This window comes from Aotus nancymaae, unplaced genomic scaffold (genome assembly GCF_030222135.1).
Source record: "Aotus nancymaae isolate 86718 unplaced genomic scaffold, 86718_ANA_hifiasm-v0.15.2.pri h1tg000030l, whole genome shotgun sequence".
Classification (NCBI taxonomy): domain Eukaryota; kingdom Metazoa; phylum Chordata; class Mammalia; order Primates; family Aotidae; genus Aotus; species Aotus nancymaae.
Window position 1 is genome coordinate 21,195,540 of NW_026988443.1, and position 20,189 is coordinate 21,215,728.

General features: G+C 44.7%; 2 protein-coding genes across 8 annotated transcripts in view; one reads left to right on the plus strand and one right to left on the minus strand.

Moving 5' to 3' along the window:
* The window catches only part of TK2 (thymidine kinase 2), a 45,703-nt gene extending 40,241 nt beyond the window's left edge, over nucleotides 1-5,462 (minus strand). For 3 of the 6 annotated variants that reach the window (XR_010344850.1, XM_012468304.2, XM_012468303.2), the window contains exons 1-3: nucleotides 5,324-5,447; nucleotides 4,335-4,366; nucleotides 453-527 (exon numbers count right to left, since the gene is read on the minus strand). Coding sequence is in view for 4 of the 6 variants with exons in the window: in XM_012468304.2 (XP_012323727.2) it covers nucleotides 453-527; nucleotides 4,335-4,366; nucleotides 5,324-5,447 (231 nt within the window). In the remaining 2 variants the exon portion in view is untranslated. Of the gene's footprint in view, nucleotides 1-452; nucleotides 528-4,152; nucleotides 4,246-4,334; nucleotides 4,367-5,323 lie in introns of those variants that run through there. The other 3 variants (XM_012468302.2, XM_012468301.2, XM_012468305.3) reach the window with 2 other exon arrangements.
* Nucleotides 5,463-7,605: 2,143 nt separating this feature from the next.
* Nucleotides 7,606-20,044, plus strand: CKLF (chemokine like factor). 2 transcript variants are annotated; one of them, XM_012468299.2, is made up of 4 exons: nucleotides 7,606-7,797; nucleotides 14,209-14,367; nucleotides 17,109-17,204; nucleotides 19,862-20,044. In XM_012468299.2, the coding sequence occupies exons 1-4, from the start codon at nucleotides 7,720-7,722 to the stop codon at nucleotides 19,976-19,978; spliced, it is 450 nt and encodes a 149-aa protein (XP_012323722.1). In that variant the 5' UTR covers nucleotides 7,606-7,719; the 3' UTR covers nucleotides 19,979-20,044. The 2 variants fall into 2 exon arrangements, with proteins under 2 accessions (XP_012323722.1, XP_012323723.1); XM_012468300.2 differs by lacking the exon at nucleotides 14,209-14,367.
* Nucleotides 20,045-20,189: the final 145 nt, after the last annotated feature.

The window sequence follows — 20,189 nt, forward strand, 5'->3', positions numbered from 1 at the left end:
CAGATCACTGCAACCTCCGCCTCCTGGACTTAAGCAATCTTCCCACCTCAGCCTCCCAAGCAGGAGGGACTACAGGCATGTGCCACTATGCCTGGAAAATTTTTGTAGAGATGGTGTCTCACCACGTTGAACTCCTGGGCTCAAGCGATCCACCTGCCTCCACCTCCCAAAGTGCTGGGATTACAGGCTGGAGCCACTACACTCAGCACTTTTTGTGTTTTTAATGAGGCTATTAGAAATGTTATGTTTTAATGAGGCTATTAGAAATGTTATTAAAAACACTTTTTGTGTTTTTAATGAGGCTATTAGAAATGAGGCTATTAGAAGCCACACCTGTGACTTGCACTTGTGGCTCAAATTATAGTCCTATTGGACAAGGTTAGTTTACACCTTCTATAAACGATCACATCAAGCTTTTTCAGCTTCCTTCAAACCTAGTGTGGAGGCCGTACCTCGACATCTGTCGCTTTAGAGAAGAACTCCAGGCATGTCGTCTTCCCACTTGCAATATTGCCCTCGACACAGATCTGGCAAAAGACAAATGCACATTACAGTCAGAAATCAAGTGCCTAGGGGAACATCAGGGAATGATGGCTAGGAAAAAGGCTCAGGTGAACAGCACAATTGGTTCAGTCCAAGACTTTCACAAGTAAACCAAAATCCCTCCTCAGGAAACTGGAAAGGTCCCATTGTTAGTAATAACAGATAAGCCGATTCTCCCCAGTGGCAGGCTCAAGTCGTCCCCTCAGACTGGACCCTCCTTAACATCAACTCCTAAACCATACACAGCTTGTCTGCCCAGCCCAGCTCTGCCCGCTTCCCTAGTTCCACCCCACAGACTATTAGATTTTAGACCTCAGTGTCCTGCCTCCTTTATGAGAGCCTCATCAATGGCTTTGAGGCCAGGAAACACATGTATGTTATATCTAGACTCGAATTCGCTGATTTACAGGAAAAAAAAGCACTTGGTCACTGACTGGAAAGTATTAGAGAAGGGGAGAAGAAAAAAAAGAGCAAGGACGCCAGGTGCAGTGGCTCACTCCTGTAATCCCAGCACTTTGGGAGGCCAAGGTGGGTGGATCACGAGGTCAAGAGATTGAGATCATCCTGGTCAACGTGGTGAAACCCATCTCCACTAAAAATACAAAAATTAGCTAGGGGTGGTGGCATGCACCTGTAATCCAAGCTACTTGGGAGGCTGAGGCAGGACAATCGCTTGAACCTGGGAGATAGAGATTGCAGTGAGCCAAGATTACGCCACAGTACTCCAGCCCGGGCAACAGAGCATGACTCCGTGTCAAAAAGGAAAAAAAAAAAAGAGCAAAGACTTTGTTAAGTACCTTGTCATAGGCCAAGCCCTGAGATGGGTAACACACCATTATCACATGTAACCTCACCAGAAACTGAGAAGGGTTAAGTCCTAACATTTTTCACAGAAAAGAAAAATGAGGTTTGTAGAAGACAATAAAGCAAGGACAGCTTGAACCTAGACTCTGCTCACACTGACTGCACCTGGGAGGGAAGGGGTTCATGGCACTAGTGGGAGGGGCCAGAGAAAGCCATCTGGGGCCTACCTATACCAAAGACCAAGCAGCATCCTAGAAGTAACTCATCCTAGGAAGAGAAGGTATTTGAGGCAGCCGTTCTCAGCTCTGGCTATGCGCTAGGACCACCTGGGACCTTTTAAAAGTCTCTACAGGGAAGCCACAGACCAGCTGGAGCACAGTGGAGCAATCAGCTCACTGCAATCTCCGCCTCCTGGGTTCAAGCCATTCTCCTGCCTCAGCCTCCTGAGTAGCTGGGACTATAGGTGCCCGCCACCACCTCCAGCTAATTTTTTCTATTTTTAGTAGAGACAGGGTTTCACCATGTCAGCTAGACTAGTCTCAAACTCCCGACCTCAGGTGATCCACCTGCCTCGGCCTCCCAAAGTGCTGGGATTACAGGCATGAGCCACTGCGCCCAACCAAGCCTCAGTAACTTTTAAAGCTCTCCAGGCAATTTCAATGTGCGGGCAAGGTTGGGCACCCCGGGGCTGGAGCAGAGCTTCTCCACGTCTAGTGCACAGATGCCTGCTTCAGATGCACCAGGGGAGCTGGCTAAACATGAGGTGGCACCAGGTAGCATCCAGACCCTCTAAATCAGACTCTAGGCTGGAGCCCTTTAACCTGTGGCCCAGTGATTTTGACCAAGCTCTGTTCAGCCAGGCAGTGTTGATGACACAGGCCCAGTGGCTCTGGCTCCAGCAGGTGGTCAGAGGGAACAGGCAGCTCAAATACATAAGAAGACAAAATGGCTCTTAAGAACACACATTAGACATCCTCCAGGGCACACACAGTCAGAAAGGGGCCCAACCTGCTGCATAGAAGCCTGTTCCTTTGCACTCAGGTTGGAGGCACCCAGAGAAACCTGGGCAACGTTAGGACCTTACCCAAGTGCCAGACCTGGCAAGGGAAGAATCAGTTAGAATTCACATCCAGGCCCCTTCTCATGACTTCTGATGGACCCTCAGTGACACCTGACATAAACACCAGGTTACAGTGGGCCATCTCACCTCACCCCACTAAAGTCTCCCCAGCAACTAGAACTCTGTCAGCTGGCAGAGAAGGTTCCTCTTACCTTGATCCTAATGCATATCCAGGAAACATAAGGCCGCCCTCCCATCCTGGGTCCCTGCCAGCCCACTCCTTTAGAGCCCCAAAGTACAAAATGAACCCAAGGGAATGAACAAAAGGGCATGAAAAGACCCCATTAGGGCACTAATGGATTTAATTTTTTTACTGTTCTTTAAAGAAAACTTTTCCTCTTCCTAGATATATAAAAAGAGCTCAACCTAGACATCATTCTACATAGCCTTTTTTCTTTCCTGTTCATTGCAAGCATTTTAACAGTTTGTTCAGATAAGCCCTTCTCCCAGAAACTTGTTCCTATTCCCAGCATGAAATCCTGAGGAGTTGGTGAATGTCAGACCCTGAATGAGCTCAGCCAATCTGCCCTCCAGTTTAGAGCAGGCAACGCAGGAAGAATCTCACAAAGTTCCCCTGAAATGGAAGGGGGAACAGGAAGCAAGCAAAGGAAGTCTTTACATTTCTTTTTAAAGTGATGTCTAAAAATATTATAAGAGGAGTGCATGCCCATTGAAGAAAATAGAGAAAATCAAAAAGGAGAAACTATCACCCATAATCCCAATACTAAGAGATGAAACCCACATCTGTAATTCCAGCACTCTGGGAGGCCAAGGCCGGTGAATCATGAGGTCAGGAATTCGAGACCAGCCTGGCCAATATGGTGAAACCCCACCTCTACTAAAATAATACATTAATACATTAATTACCATCCAGCCCAACTTGGCATTTCCCACCCCTTCTATGGCACTCACTGGCATATCCTAATTTCAACAAACTTCCATTAGTCTCAAGCATTTCAATCTTCTCTGTGTGATTTCACTACTTCCTGAGAGCTCTCCATCACCCTGAGTACCCTGAGGGCCTGCCCACACTGTCTACCCTCTGCAGATCCCAGCCAAAGTACTCCTGCCACCCCTAGCCAAGCCACCCCCTTCCCAGCCACAGGAGCTAGGGACTTCTAGTTCCCTTAAGGAAATGAGCCTTGGATGGTGACCAAAATATTGCTCCCTACCCAAGCCAGCTAAAGCACCCAACATCCCCATGGACACCAACCTGACCCTCCTTCGACCTTCAACCTCACACCAGTCACAGCTCCAGCCCAGAGCCAGCATCTCAAAGCCACTTTGATGACTGAACCCACATCTGTGGACCCTCATGGATTCTCTCTGATCCCCTGCCCACCTACCATTCTCAGCACTGGGGGGAGAGGGTGGTGGTGGGCAGAAGTTCTCTCACATCTGGGCTACCCAACCCAAGAGGAAACTGACCTTCCCTATAACACAATGAGCGTTTTTTAAATCCTCTCACAATCATCCCTTAAGCTTTAACAGCCCAAGTTTACCTGAAGGATACAAATACTTGTGTGTGGCCGGGCGTGGTGGCTCACGCCTGTAATCCAAGCACTTTGGAGGCCAAGGCAGGCGCATCACCTAAGGTTGGGAGTTCAAGACCAGCCTGACCAAAATGGTGAAACCCCGTCTTTAAAAAAAGAAAAAAAAAAAAAAAAATACTTATATGCTCCTACCTGTGCAGACTCTGGGGAAAGATACAAGAAATTGGTAACAGAGGTGGTGCCCTCCTGGGAGGGTGACAGAGTTCCTTCTCCCTGGAGATCCTCTTGTATTTTTGCTCTTTACTCTGCTTCTCTCATCTTCAAAAAAATAAATAAAAATTATCCTAGAGAGTACACATAAAAGAGGGACTTACCACTGATTTTTTCTCTTTTTCCTGTTCTCTATCTACAAAAGAAAGGAAATTAGTTTTTAAACTCGCTTTTAAATAACTATCCTCTGCCTTAATTTGCTATATGACTACAAAAACAAATTTGTATGCTCATCCCTGGCCTAAAAATATTTTCCATTTTGGGTGCCCTCCGAGGTTGGAGGCACATACCACCATCTCACCTATGTGCCACCCTGGGCTGTAGCTGCGTGCTCCCCCGCCCCCGTGTGCTCGAGTTCTCTCAGTACATTATATTTTGCATTTTCCACATGTCATGTGTTTAGATTTTCACAGACTGGGTGTTGAGCAAGTGGAAAGGCAGAGCAGCCTCCACTGGCGGTGCACGGGGAAGAGCGGGCAGCGGGCGTGGGTTTGGGCCTGGGACCCAGGTGTTCCTCTATGCCCAGGGCGGGCATCGCTGCCCATCCGCCCCACAGGTGGTTCTGAGGCGTCTCCCAACAGCCAGATATCGGATGCCAGAACTGGGCTATAAGAATCGCCCGTTTCTCATTGGGTCCCCACTCCCGGGGAGGGCAGGAGACAGCCGGGAGCTTAACCCCCTTCTCCCCGACGCTGGCACCAGAGTGCGAGGAGAATCGGCTTACGGCAGCTCCCAGTCCCCATCGCCCCCAAGGCCGAAAAAATCGGGCCAGGAAACCCGAGTTTGGGCCAGAATGTTCAGAGCAGCCCCCGCACCAGAGGGCAGGGGGTCCGTCCTGCTCTTTAAAGCCCCTCTGCCCATCCCGGAACAAGAGCTGGGCGCAGACCCCACGGCCCCCGCGCTAGCTGCGGCCTAGCGCCCGGGTACCGGCCGATGGCCGCCGCCGCCGCAGCCCCCCACCCGCCTCAGCCGAGACGGAAATCTCGCGCCTTGAAGGAGGGGTTTCGGGCTCGGGCGGGTTCCGGGAGCCGAGGGGCGGGGAGTAGGGGGGCGCTTAGGGGCTCCTGGGAGGCGGGACCAAGACGCGCGTTACCCGGAGGCCAGGCCCCGCGGTGCACCCTCCGCGGCCTGGGGCCTGAGGGCGGGCTCCTGGGGCTCCCCTGCCCCAGACAGTGCAGCGCCCCAGCGGCCCAGCCCCGCAGTGGCCGCAACAGCATAGCCGGGCGAGCGGATCCAGAGGCCCCGGCTTCCTTCCTGCGCGAGTCGACGCCGGCGACTGTTAGTCCAGCCCTGGCGCGCCGCCTGGATCCCGGCGCCTGGCCCTTAAAGAGACCGGGTCACATTTCAGCTTCTCAGCGAGAGGGGAAATACTCTCGGAGAGGTTCGCCTCTGGCAGCCAGAAGCCTTCCCACGGCTGGGACGCTGGCAAAACACACCCATAACTTGGCAACACTCGGAGAATGGATGGCAAATAATACCAGTGACTGATTGGTTGATTAATGATTACAGATTACTTAATTGAACACCTTCTGTAATCAGACACCTGGCACACACTCACTCGTGATGTCATTTATTCCTCCCAGCAACCCTGCAAAGAGATTTTTGTCTCTCCCATTCTCTGAACTTGTCTTCAGAGAATTAGGTTACTTGTTCAAAATGATCAGAAGCAACAGATAGAACTCCTTGCTCTACTCTTTACCCCCTTCTCACTCCTGCACTTGACTAGTCTTTTTTAAAAAATACATTTTTTAGCCTAGGGCAGTGACTCAAGCCTGTAATCCCAGCACTTTGGGAGGCCAAGGAAGTCAGATCACTTGAGGCCAGGAGTTCGAGACCAGCCTTGGCCAACATGGCAAAACCCCGTCTCTACTAAAAATGCGAAAATTAGCTGGGTGTGGTGGCGGGCACCTGTAATCCCAGCTACTCAGGAGGCTGAAGCACGACAATCGTCTGGGAGGCAGAGGTTGCAGTGAGCTGAGATTGCGCCACTGCACTCCAGCCTAGGCTACAGAGTGAGACTCCATCTCAAAAAAAAAAAAAAAAAAAAAAAAAGCAGCATTCATTAAGGGGTGAAGTTAGAATTCCACCTTCCACCCCATCTCTCTTGCTTCGCAGCTCGAGCTCTTTCCTCTGACCTTTGACACATCCAACTTCTAGGCTCTAAACGTACTAGATCCCTCCGGAAGACGCAACCAAATATTCCAACTGGACAAATAGGGACTGGGGAGGAAGCAGGTAAATTTCATCTAAACTCAGCAAAAATTCAGCCCAGGTGTGGAGTCACAGTGTATTATAATTCAACAGGCCCAGGTCCAGCAACCGGAGCTGTTGCCACTCTTGACTGTGAAGGTTCCAGTGCTTGCATGGAGGAGTTTCTCACCTCTCCCGGGAGTGCACGATGCTGGCAGTCATCTCTAGGCAGGCAGAAGGAAGTCATTCACCTCTAGATCTGTCGCCAGAGAGTGGCCACACCCCATCTTGTGCTTCCTACATATCTGCCACGCACCTAGAAAGTGTGCTCTCCATAAATAAACTTCAGGATTAAGGTCATTTTTTGTGAATGATTTGTGATGAAGCTGTTGGCGGTAACTGCTGATCAAATGTAAAGGAATGAAATGGACTGAAGCTGAGATGGGCAGGATCCAAACAGATCTGAATGAAATATTATCGAAGATATAATTTAAGTCACATAAAAGGAGTGACATATACTTCCCATCCCTAAAAAGGAACGCCCCAAGATGGTGGCGCTCTGGCTTCATCAGAGCACTTGAGAAAACATGAATTGAATTCAGGTACTGAAGGGACTCAGACTGTTACACGGAAGAACTAGCATCAGTGGGAGGCAACAGTAAAAATACTCAGAACAAGTTCAGACTATGATGCCCTGGGGGCTGCGATAGCACCTGAGGCTGCACACATTCTGCGCTTACTGTGTGCCAGAACCTGGGACCCTGCAGGGAGAGAAGCAGACCAGTCCCTGCTTTTGTGGAATTTATATTTTTATGATATGTATCAGCTAGCAATAAATGCTGAGACGTGATGGTGGCTGCTCGAGACGGGATGAGCCACAGAGAGCCCCTTTAAGGAGGTGATATTCACGATGGTCAATGTATGGGGAAACGGGGCAGCCATTTCTAGACCTCCCTTCCTCTCCTCTGCTCCCAACTCTGGGAGGGAGAGCTGGAATGCTGCGGTCACTAAGGCCGGGCCAGAACAGGGCAGGCTTACAGGGCACTGGCCTGCGTGCCCTGCTCTAGGCCTGTGAATGTGCTACGAGATAACAGAGAAAGGAGACTAGCGAGAGCGGCCGGCGGAGGGATTCCTAGGGGCGCATGCGCGAGAGCGACTGCAGCATCGTGCGCCTGCGCCCGCGAGAGCGGGAAGCCCAGCTGAGTGACAAGCCGGGGAGGGTGGTGCGCGGCGCGGTGACAGTTGCAGTTGCGGCGCAGAAGAGTTGAGGGGAAGTGTGGCGCTGGGTCTGCAGGCGCGATGGACACCGTGAAGCTGAAAATAAAACATCGCCCCTTCTGCTTCAGTGTGAAAGGCCACGTGAAGATGCTGCGGCTGGTGAGGCCGGGCGCGGAGGGTGGGAGGCTGTTGAAGCTGCTTGGGGAGCAGGAGATGTGGCTATGAAGTGCGAGGCTGAACGCCCTGTTTGCTTTTCAACCTCGCTTTGATCAAGATTGAAAGGCAAGGCACAGCCTTGTGGGGGAAGAAGGAGAGGTACGGCACTGTCCTCCCCTTCGGAGGGTTTGGGGACACATCCATCAAAACCAGAGAGGGCGGGGAGCTATGGCCCTCATCTGTGGTCCCAGCACTTTGGGAGGCCCGGGGCAGGAGGATCGTTTGAGCCCAGGAGTTCGAGGCTGCAGTGAACCATGACTGCACCACTGCACACAAGCCTAAGCAACAACGACAGACTCTGTCTCAAAAAAAAATTTTTTTTTTTTTTAAAGAGACAAGGTCTCGCTGTGTCACCCGGGCTGGGGTGCAATGGCGCAATCTCATTGCAACGTCCGCCTCCTGGGTTCAAGCAATTCTCCTGCCTCAACCTCCCAAGTAGCTGGGACTACAGGTGCCCGCCACCACACCCAGCTAATTTTTTTTGTAGTTTTAGTAGAGACAGGGCTTTCACTATGTTGGTCAGACTGGTCTTGAACTCCTGACCTCGTGATCCGCCCGCCTCGGCCTCCCTAAGTGCTGGGATTACAGGCGTGAGCCACCGTGCCCTGCCAAAAAGCTTTTTTTCTTTTTAATTTAAAAATCAGATCTACTTAAATGGTCTACATTTGGACCCACAAACTAGGTATCCAGGTTACCAAGCAAGACAGCTGCAGTTATACTGCTCAGAAGCCCACAAGATTTGAAAGAAAAAAAAAACCTCAGGGGTTTTGGTGAATGCTGTGTGGTCTTCTATAAGTCAGATGTTCGATATAACTGACTTCAAGGCTGATACAGCCCAGAGCAAGGACAAAGAGGGAGAGAACCGCTCGTTTCCAGGAGCAGACTTCCTACCAGGAGCATTGCAGTCCCTTCTGAACAGAGGTTTGGAGAAAGTGAATCATTTGGAGAGAAGTGATCTAGCTAGTTAGATAAATGGAAACTATCCTAGTTGAAGGAATCTGTCCTAGAAACTCATCATTAGAGGAATTCACAGAGAAACCTTAGAGGAAGGAAAAAATAAATCGTTTTAAGTTTTAAAGAGTTGACATGTGGGAGAGGGGAAACAGGGATAGTTCAAAGTTACAAGGAAAACATTTCCAATTAATATGAGGAGGGATTTTACATTGGGAGAGTTCCCAAAACTAAATGGCCACTTGGGAAGGCAGTACATTCCCAGACAAAAGTACCAGGCATAGGTGAGCACTTGGTGAGGATGTTATAAAGGAGACTCTGGCTGGGCACGGTGGCTCATGCCTGTAATCCCAGCACTTTAGGAGCCGAAGCGGGCAGATCATGGAGGTCAGGAGATCGAGACCATCCTGGCCAACATGGTGAAACCCCATCTCTACTAAAATACAAAAAAAATTTAACTGGGTGTGGTAGTGCGCACCTGTAGTCCCAGCTACTCAGGAGGCTGAGGCACAGGAATCACTTGAACCCAGGAGGCGGAGGCTACAGTGAGCCAAGATCATGGCACTGCACAGCCTGGCAACAGAGCAAGACTTCATCTCAAAAAAAAAAAAAAAACAAAAACGCCAGGTACAGTGACTAAAACCTGTAATCCAACCACCCTGGGAGGCCAAGGCAAGCAGATCACCTGAGGTCAGGAGTTCAAGACCAGCCTGGCCAACATGGTGAAACTCTGTCTCTACTAAAAATACAAAAAATTAACTGGGCATGGTGGCACACACCTGTAATCCCAGCTACTCGCAAGGCTGAGGCAGGAGAATCACTTGAACCTGGAAGGCAGGGGTTGCAGTGAGCCAAGATCATGCCATTGCACTCCAGCCTGGGCAACAAAGCGAAACTCCATCTCAAAAATAAATAAATAAATGTGTGTGTGTGTGTGTGTGTGTGTGTGTGTGTGTGTGTTTATAAAGGAGACTCAAACTTAAGGTGACTGGGTTGAACAAAGTGCATATAAGATCCTTCCCACACCAAAAGTCTGTGATTGCGAGAAGTAGCTTTCTTATCTTGCAAGTTGAGATATATCAGAGGTTTAGAAAACCACTCTGGAGTCCAGGGAAGGAGAGATAACTTTTGATTGGAAGTAAATAATCATAGAAAAAGTGACTGAGGGCCTGGGATCTTGAACACTGAAAAAGGGAAGATCTTGAACACTGAAGGAGGAACCATGTTCTATGAGAATGGCTAGTTTTTGACATATTAATTCCTTCAACAAACCATTTGAATACTTAATATGGTCCAAGCTCTGGGCTAGGAGCTGGAACAGCAAAGAAAAACCAGGACAAAAGTCCCTGACTTATGGAGTTCTTCCATTTAGTTACGAAACAGACCCACGAGCGGATAGTTATAATATGTGATAAAGTGGAGATAAGACACAGAAGTGAGGCATCTAACCAAGGAAATAGAGAGGTGTCAGAAAAAAACTCTTCCTAGAGCAATCTCGGTTTGGATCTAAAAGCTGCCTGAGTAAAGGCATGGAGGCAAAAAATAGCACAATTAACGCAGAGAACTATGATAAGTTGAGTGTTGCCTCATTTGTTCATTCAACAAATAATCTGTGTAATGCCTGTCATGTGCCAGGCACTGTTCTGGGCTCTTGAGAAATACTAGTGAACAAAAAACAAAGATCCCTCCCCTCATGGAGTATACATACTGGGATTGGAGGGCAGGGAAGGCAAACCTAATAAATAAATTATAGTATTCTAGAAGGTGGTATGTGCTGTGGAACAAAGAGAAAAGTAAATGCCAGGTAAGGGAGTGTAAGGCAGGGAGGGAGTTGCAGAGAAAAGTTGCAATAATGAATAGAATTCTAAGCTTTGTTGAGATGACATGTGATCAAAGATTTTCATGAGATGAGGGAGTTAGCTATGAGAATAACTGGAAGAAGAGTGTTTAAAGCAGAGAAAATCTAGTGCAGTGGCCTTATGGCAGGAATGTGCATGAAGGCATCAAGAAAGAGCAAGGAAACCAGTGTAACTGGACTGGGGTGAGTGAGTGAAGATGAGGAAGGTTTTGTGTAAAATACATGATCTAACTTACATTTTTAAAGTGTTCTAGGACAGGCATGGTGGCTTACCTTGTAATCCCAGCACTTTGGGAAGCCAGATCATTTGAGGACAGGAGTTTATGCAACCTGACCAACATGGTGAAACCCCCTCTCTACTAAAAATAGAAAAAAAATTAGCCAGGTGTGGTGGTGCATGCCTGTAAGCTCAGCTACTCAGGAGGCTGAGGCAGAAGAATCACTGGAACCCGGGAGGCAGAGGTTGAGGTAAACCAAGATCAGCCCACTGCACTTCAGCCTGGGCAACAGAGTGAGACTTCATCTCAAAAAAAAAAAGTATCCTAGCTGCTATATTGACAGTAGATTGGTAGGAGGGACAGGAGGGCATTGCTTCTGGGGCAAAGGTGGAACCAAGGAGATCAATTGCAGTAATCTGGGCAGGAGATGACAATGGTGGCTGCTGGTAGCAGAGTAGGTAATAAGAAGTGTTCACGTTTGGGATATAGTATTTTGAAAGTAGCACCAACAAGATTTGCTGATTAACCAGATGTGGGCTAAAAGAAAGAGAGGAGTCCAAAACAGCTTCTAAAGTTTTTGGTTTAAGCAACTGGAAGGATGCAGTTGCCATCCACGGAGGTGAAACAGCCTATTGATAAAGCAAATGTGAAAAGAGGATCAGAAGTTTGATTCATGTGGATAAATTGTGAAGCAAGTCTTTTCTCAAGAAGTAGACAGGAGCCAAATTGTGGAAGATCTTGAATACATGGTGAGAAGCAGGTGCTATTCTAAAGACCCTGGAGAGCCACTGAAGAATTTTAAATAGTTGAAGAAATACATAAACAAATTTGCATGTTAGAAATTTTACTGTAGCATCTTCGTCACGATAGTTCATGGAAAAGATGCTGAAGGGTAATAGTTGTAAGGATGTAGGGAGTGTCCAAAATATTTAGGCATTAAGTCATCAGGACCTGGATCAGTTGGGGAATGGGTAGAAATAGTGATCTTAGGTTCCTGGTATGGGCGATAAGGTAGATTGTGGTACAACCAACTGTGGTTGTGAATCCAGGAAGAAGGGGCAGAATTTCAGTTTTAGACACAGTGAATTGAGATTCCTGTAGGTTATCCAGGTGGGGATTCTAAATGGCTACTTAGGTGTGAAATGTGGAGGATAGACCATGGACCTGGGATAGAGACCCAGACTCATTGAGTGGAATGAGAATGACAGCATTTTAAAGGGGTAGTTAAAAGGAGAGGAACCTACCCAGAGAGAACAGTTGCAGAGGTTTAAAATCTCAGAGAAGTGACATGGAGCCAGAAGAAAACAGTAGTGGGGGAAGGACAGCCAATGGCAATAAAGTCACAGAGGTTCACTAGGATAAGGACTGGAAAAGGTTCATTATTGAACAGCAACTGAAAGTACTAGAGAAAAAGAAAAAATGTTCATTAAATTTAGGATTTCTGAAATCACTGATGATGTGAGCAAAAGCAATATTCATAGAGTGGTAATGTGTGAGATATTTAAAAGCTAACTGGAAACAAAGGCCAGGAGCTTAGGAAAGATGTAAGAGCTATAAATACAAATTACAGGAGAACCCAGTGTGACAGAAACCACAGAAAGGTTTAAGGAAATGGAGTAATCACCATTGCAAAGTACCATAATGCAAAAAGGTTACAGAGGATAGGGAATGAAAAAGTAGCTCTTCATTTCATAATCTGTGGGCTCAAGACCTTGGTCCAATAGAGGAACTGGAGTGGTATGAGATAATGTGTTGCTAATAGTCATTATGTTAATTATAAAGAATGAAGTTACTTAAGAACTAGTTATTAGTAATCAAACTGACCAATTTAGAAGTTTAAAAGTAGGGCATATTTATGCTAATAAAGTAACTGAAAGAATTATGAATAAGTAACCTGTGTGGACTTAAAGTTAAAATGAGTATGTATATGTTACCAGCTGACAGGATATTTTAAAAGTCTAGCCAGGGATGACTCTTGACCAAACCATTTACCAAAAACACAGAGCTTTGGAGAGAGCTTTATTTCCTAAGAACATTGACAGAATTCACCTGGGACCCACCAGCTATTTTTTTCACTTAACATTGCCATGTTCTTTGTCTTCATTTGGAAATGAAGAAATTTCAGAGTTTTTTTTTTTTTTCCACTTAAAATAGCTTAAATTCTGATTGCATTGTTTAGGTAGAAGTGTATAAAAAGTGGTAATTTGGTAATAAAGCTATTAAACATCAGAATTGTTTTTCTCTGACAATTTTCTTTTTGTTGTTGTTGTTTTTTTGTTTTTTGTTTTCGAGACAGGATCTGTTCTGTTACCCAGGCTAGAGTACAGTAGCATGATCTTGGCTCACTGCAACCTCTGCATCCCAGGTTCAAGCAATTCTCCAGTCTCAGCCACCTGAGTAGCTGGGATTACAGGCGCCTGCCACCACACCTGGATAATTTTTGTATTTTCAGTAGAGACAAGATTTCACCATGTTGGCCAGGCTGGTCTCAAACTCCTGACCTCAGGCAATCCGCCTGCCTTGGCGGGTTGGGAGGGATTACAGTTGTGAGCCACCGCACCCAGCCTGACAATTTGTTTTGAACTTTGTTCCTCACTATTTTTCATGGCAATATTCTAAGTTTAAATCTTACAGCAGTCTCCAGATTGTTAAGAATTAAGGAGTGATCAGTGGATGGTAAGAAATTATAGAAAGCCAGTATACAGACTTTTTGAAGAAGTAGAACAAAAGTAGCAAACAGAACAAGGGTTTCTGTGGGCAGCAGGATGAGGGGAAAGAGAGTGTGTGTGTGTGTGTGTGTGTGTGTGTGTGTGTGTGTGTGTGTGTGTTTTAAAAGAAGGCAACTGAGATGTTTATAGGAGGATGAGGAAAAGAGCTAGCAGAGGACGGTTTGAAAGTACAAGAGAGAAAGGAGGTATTTAATGGGAAAAAATCAAGAGAACTGATGTGGGAAGTGATGGTGTTAGAAGCACAAGAGGAGTAATTAAATAGACTTAAAACAGAGAGGAATACCTAGTCTCTAAAAGACAAAGAGAAGTCAATATCCATATACTTTAGCCATGCCTGTTTTATATGTGGTGTATATGGCAGAAACCCCAGTATCTGGTTATTTTTGTTTGCTTATTTGGAAATGAGGTCTCAGTATGTTGCCCAGGTCTTGAACTCCTAGTCTCAAGTGATTCTCCTACCTGAGCCTCCCAAAATGCTTGGAATTACAGGCATGAGCCACTGCACCTGGTATATTTAGTTATTTTAGAAATCGTCATTTTTACAGTTTAAGTTTGTATTCAGTTGTCACTGAATAAATCATGGGTTTTTTTCTTCTAGGCACTAACTGCGGCATCTATGACCTTTTTTATCATCGCACAAGCCCCTGAACCATATATTGTTATCACTGGATTTGAAGTCACTGTTATTTTCTTTTTCATAATTTTATATATACTCAGACTTGATCGATTAATGAAGTGGTTATTTTGGCCTTTGCTTGTAAGTGTTCAGTTTCATCCTTAAATTTTACTTTTTCCTACCATAGTGAGATATTTTAATAAACTCTGTTTTTTGCTTCTCTTAAACCTTTAAGGTGATCTCTGATAGGCTTAGGAAGGAGGAGCTCTACCCATTGCTAATGTGCTCTGTATTGCCCTTGGAAGAGGTTTGCAGCCACAGAGCATAACTTCTCTCTGCAGCATCTATCAGTAGATGCAGGCTGACGTTTCTGTTAGAATTCGCTTAGATAGATCTTCTAAAGAAATTTAAATTTAGGACGATGTTAATAAAATTATAGTGTATTCTTAATCTTTATTACCTATTTGAATGCATGTTAATATGGCTTAAAAATTGGGATAGAGAGGGAGACAGATACACAAGTATCTATCTATCCTTGCACATCCCTGATCACGAAATGGAAAATCAAACCAATTGGGGAGGCTAAAGTACAATGTTATCTCACATGAAAAGGTCTGTAGTCATTACTAATCAATGTTAGCACCTCTTATATTTCATAATATATAGACTGCAACTGCCATACTCAGCAGTAGGAATAACTGCCCAGTGTAATGCCCGGATGGTTCAGAAAACTGTCAAATTGGGCAAATTAAAGTTATCCGTTAAGATGTATGTAGCCCCTCAGTCTGGACTAGAAGCTGATTCTAAGAAAAACTAAGTGACTTCACCTCTGTCCTCTTGCAAGTCTCATCCCCAATATCCTGTTTCCATAGGTCTCCCTCCTAAATACCCCTGCTGCCCTTCTCCTCTTTGGCTGGACTGATAGCTGCCATGTCTTCCTCTGCTGCACTGGTCTCATCCTCTTGGATGCCACAGTGCTAATATCCAAACTGATAATTCCTATTAAGGAGAAAAGACTTTAGAGCTATTCTTAAACCATAACCATGCCTTAAAATGGTACATTCTGGAACACCTTCAAGGGCAGTGGCAAGCACTTCAGGCTAATCATACGCTTTTTAAAAGTCCTAAAAGGGAAAAGCTGGGAAATAGATAGGATCTTCATAGCACCTCTCAAAACTACTTGATCTACACTTCAGAGCTGGACTTGATTGGAGGGAGGTCTAGGAAAGGAGATTACAAAGCCTTCCTCAGTTGGCCCTCATTTAGTGGCAGAAAGGGCTAACCTAAATTGTTCTAAAGATTTCTTCAAGAAAATAATGAACACTGGTCCACATTCTTTTGATCTTGTATAGTTGTTCTTTACACTCTGCTTCTCTAGAGTTTAATAAAACTAACACATTTTAGCCTTTCTTTTTCTCCAAACTAGTAATTCCTTGAAGTTTCTTACATGTCCCAGTAATAAACTTGGAGCTCTGAGTGTAACAGAGTGTACTGAGAGAGAGTGGCTTATGTGTAGCACACTGAAAAGAATAGTTCCCAAACCTCTGAGGATCAAACTTTACTGATATTGTATCTCTTAGAAATGGGGTGTTATATGGGTAACTAAGTTTTTGCTCTGTTATGAAACCCAGATTCCTTTCTGATCTTGATCTAATGAAATTATTTATTCAGCAAATGTTAAGTATTCGCTAATCCTAGATTCTGTAATTAGTTCTTTGGTAAGACAAAACAAAAATCTTGTACCTCAGCAACTTTAAATGCAACCAGGAAGCAACACAGAGAGTAGGTGCTGTGATAGATACACACCTAGGATGCTGTGGATGCAACCCAGCCAGGGAAAGGGACCAAATCACAGTAGGCTTGTGAAGAAAAACTGCCCAAACTGAGGGCTGAAGAATGAAGCGTAGTTAGCAGAGGGCTGATACAGGGAAGAGAAAGTGCTTTTCTGCTAGAAAACCAGCAGCATATGTGAGGGTCTGGGTAAAGAAAGAACACCATGCCTGGCTAATTTTTGTATTTTTTAGTAAAGATGGGTTTTCACCATGTTGGCCAGGCTGGTCTCGAATTCCTGACCTCAGGTGATCCACCCGCCTTGGCCTCTCAAAGTGTTGGGATTATAGGCATGAGTCACAGCTCCCGGAATTAATTGAATTTTAGTAACATAAAGTTTGATATAGAATGTAGACTACTCTGCATTTTCTTATGTTATTAAAAATGAGCATTTTTACTCCCCAATGGCACGCATTCTAACTTAAACTTTCTACATAGTACTTGCTTTCCTAATCAGATAAGTTTTCCCTTCAACTATATTTATGTTAAGTAAAAAAAGAAATAAAAGCTTTTTAAGTAAAGGATTGGCATATTATAGGTAAAAGAAAACCACTAGGTGTCATTATAGACCAAATACTATCTAGGTATCATTTTACTGTGACATTTTGGTTTCCTGAAAGATAAATACTAAATAAATTTTTAAAAATTAAACTTTCAAAATATTTGGGAAGTTGACTCCTTTCTTTGAAACACAGTCTCACTCCATTGCCCAGGCTGGAATGCAATGGCGTGATCTTGGTTCACTGTAACATCTACCTCCCAGGTTCAAGCCATTCTTGTGCCTCAGCCTCCTGAGTAGCTGAGATTACAGGCATACACCACCATGCCCAGCTAATTTTTGTATTTTTGGTAGAGACGGTTTCACCATGTCAGCCAGGTTGGTCTCTCAAACTCCAGGCTTCAAGTGATCCATCCACCTCCCAAAGTGCTGGAATTACAGGCGTGAGCCAGGGCATCCAGCTTGCTGACATAATTTTTTTTTTTTTTTTTTTTTTGTTTTAGCATTTGTTGGTAGTCTTCATGTAAGGCTGAGCTTTATTTTGTGTTTTTAGGATATTATCAACTCACTGGTAACAACAGTATTCATGCTCATCGTAGCTGTGTTGGCACTGATACCAGAAACCACAACATTGACAGTTGTTGGAGGGGTAAGTGGATGTCTTTCTGGTTTCTTTCTTCAGGTTTTATCAGAATGCAAATTTATTTGGAAAACAGATGTAAGAATAGAAAGCTATACTGTATTCATCCTTGAGGTTCCTAGACCAATATACAGTGCCTAGTGGATTAATATTTTTTGTTTTTGTTTTTTGAGATGGAGTCTTGCTCTGTCACCAGGCTGGAGGGCAGTGGCGCAATCTCAGCTCACTACAACCTCCGCCTCTGGGTTCAAGCGATTCTCCTGCCTCAGCCTCCCGAGTAGCTGGGACTACAGGCGCATACCACCACACCCAGCTAATTTTTTGAGTTTTAGTAGATACAGGGTTTCACCATGTTGGCCAGGATTGTCTTGATCTCCTGACCTCGTGATCCACCCACCTCGGCCTCCAAAAGTGCTGGGGATTACAGGCATGAGCCACCACACCCACCCAGCTTAATATTTTTGTCTGCAAATGCTTGCCCTGATTAATATGAAGGAACATGATTTTATACTAGAAGTGGAATTAACCTGATAAAGAGGTTCCTACAGATTTCTTATAGGTACGTAGAGCTAGAATAGACTGACAAAAGCTACTACTAGAATTAGTTACAGCACTTAGCTCTGAGAAACCTGATGTCAAGCAAAACAAACAAAAAAGGATGGATAAGTTTCATAGCTCTCCCTTTTATAGAAAAGGATACATACCACTTGTTAAGATGAGACAGACTGTTTTGAGTTCAGTTATTTCTTGTTCAGATCCTTTGGATAGAATAGAATAGAAGATGCCCTTATGGTAACGGAACATTGATAGGGCACCTTGCAACTAAAGGATCATTTTGAACACTGCTTGAAGAGAAGCAGATCAGTTCCACCAGGCCTTATCCTAGAAAGCAAACCAGAATATGACTCAAGTAATTTAGTTATAGTTCTATCTGATATTCTTCTAAGATTTCTCATACAAAGTTCAAAATCTTTTGGCTTTTCTAAGTTTTGTCCTAGAGAATTGAATTAGAAAGTTCTTAAATAAATCTTCCTGCTTCCTTGTTCTTTCATAGTATGGGTCACTTAGGAGAACTCTCAGATAGTCATATATGTCAGAATCCATGATTTTCATCTCCCTTAGGCCCTAAGCAACTTCATGAAGGATCAGGATATTCTAGAAAGGAGATCGCTCTGTATCAATTTCCCCCAGTTATTTTTGAAGATAATACTCATCTTTCTACTATGAAGAAGGAGGGAACCAGGCATAGGATTAACTTTCATTCATGTTTTTACTCACTCATTCATTTCCTCATTTCTTAAGTGTATTTCGGCAGGGACTGACAAAGTCTAGAGTTGTGCTGTTCAGTATAGTAACAGCAGTTGCTAGCCACATGGGACTACTGAGCACTGGAAATGTGGCCAGTCTGAATCAAGATCAGCTGTAAGCATAAAAATACACATTGAATTTCAAAGATGTTTTACCCCAACAAAGAATGTAGCCTATATTGTTAATGATTGCATGTTAAATGATAGTATTTTAGATATCTGAGCAAAATGTATTAAATCTATGACTTAATTCTTTACATTTATAATGTGGCTGTTAAAAAATCTTTAATTATATGGCTATGTTACATGTGACTGGCATTATGCTTCTTTTGGGCAGCACTGGACTAGAGTGTGAGCCCTATCCTCACATTGCTTAGAGCCTAACAGAGACAGAAGTGGAAACCACTGTATGTAAGCTGTTGACAGGGAGCTGCAGGGTGCAGAAAAGAGGAAACTACCTTTCTGGCAGTGGAACTGCTATTTGCTGAGAATAAAGGAGATAAAAGTGAAAAGTTTCCAGGTAGAGGAGCCAATAATGTACAGAATGCCAGTCATGAAAAGATTGGTAGCAGGTATTCAGTGTGGTCAGAACCTAGGAGCCAGTGGCTTGAGACTCTGGGTGGAAAAGGAGACTGTGAGAGCCATGTCTAGAGCCAGGAAGCCAAACTTCCTGATCACTGGATGAAGCTGATCAAACAGTGTGCAAGGAATGACATCACCTCCTCCATCCCTGGCACCAGCTCTCAAATAGCCATGAGAGTGTCTGAAGGCCCCCACATGTTCTTGTTTATTGCCTTTCCCTCAATTTTACTTTCTTAAAGCCTATTTAGAATCTCACCCCTTAAGCAGATGTAGCCTAGCCTTTGAGAGTTCACTTTGGCTTATCTTACTAACTTCAGTTTTTTGGAGCTACAGTCCCCGTGATTTAATATTGAGCTGGTGTTAACTTTAACCTTTTTTTCCCTAGAGTTTGTCAGCAGAGGAGTCAAAGAGTTGAATACTGGGGTTAGAAATATTGATTGGTAACTAAATATCCTCAGTAGGGCTTCAAAGAATACATTTAAGAGCAGGTCAAGAGATAAAAGCAAACAAGAATTTATTTCACAGCCAGCACTGCTTCATTATTTTTCTGCTCACTTAAATTACCTTTTCTCTTTCTATAGGCAAGTATCTAGAAAACTTAGCAATGAGGAGAATAAGATGATCTCTGAATCCCTCCATGTTAGTATTAGGTGCAGCACAGGGGCAATCTGAGTGCCCTAGCCAGAGAGGAATCTGGTGGGCATACCACTTAGAACTTATGTGAATGACAGGAGTGGGGACCATGGTTAGGGCAGTGACATGTGTCTTTCTTTCCAGGTGTTTGCACTTGTGGCAGCAGTGTGCTGTCTTGCCGACGGGGCCCTTATTTACCGGAAGCTTCTGTTCAATCCCAGTGGTCCTTACCAGAAAAAGCCTGTTCATGAAAAAAAATAAGTTTTGTAATTTTACATTACTTTTTAGTTTGATACTAAGTATTAAACATATTTCTTTATTCTTCCACGTATTTTCTGAGGTTATTTTGACTCAGTGTGGGAGCTGGAGGAAGAGATTTCCGAACTCTCTGCGCCCAGTGCAGACAGAGCACTACTATAACTAACTTCCAAGGGATCAGGTTTTCTGGCTTCCCCGGCCTGGGTGGTGTGGC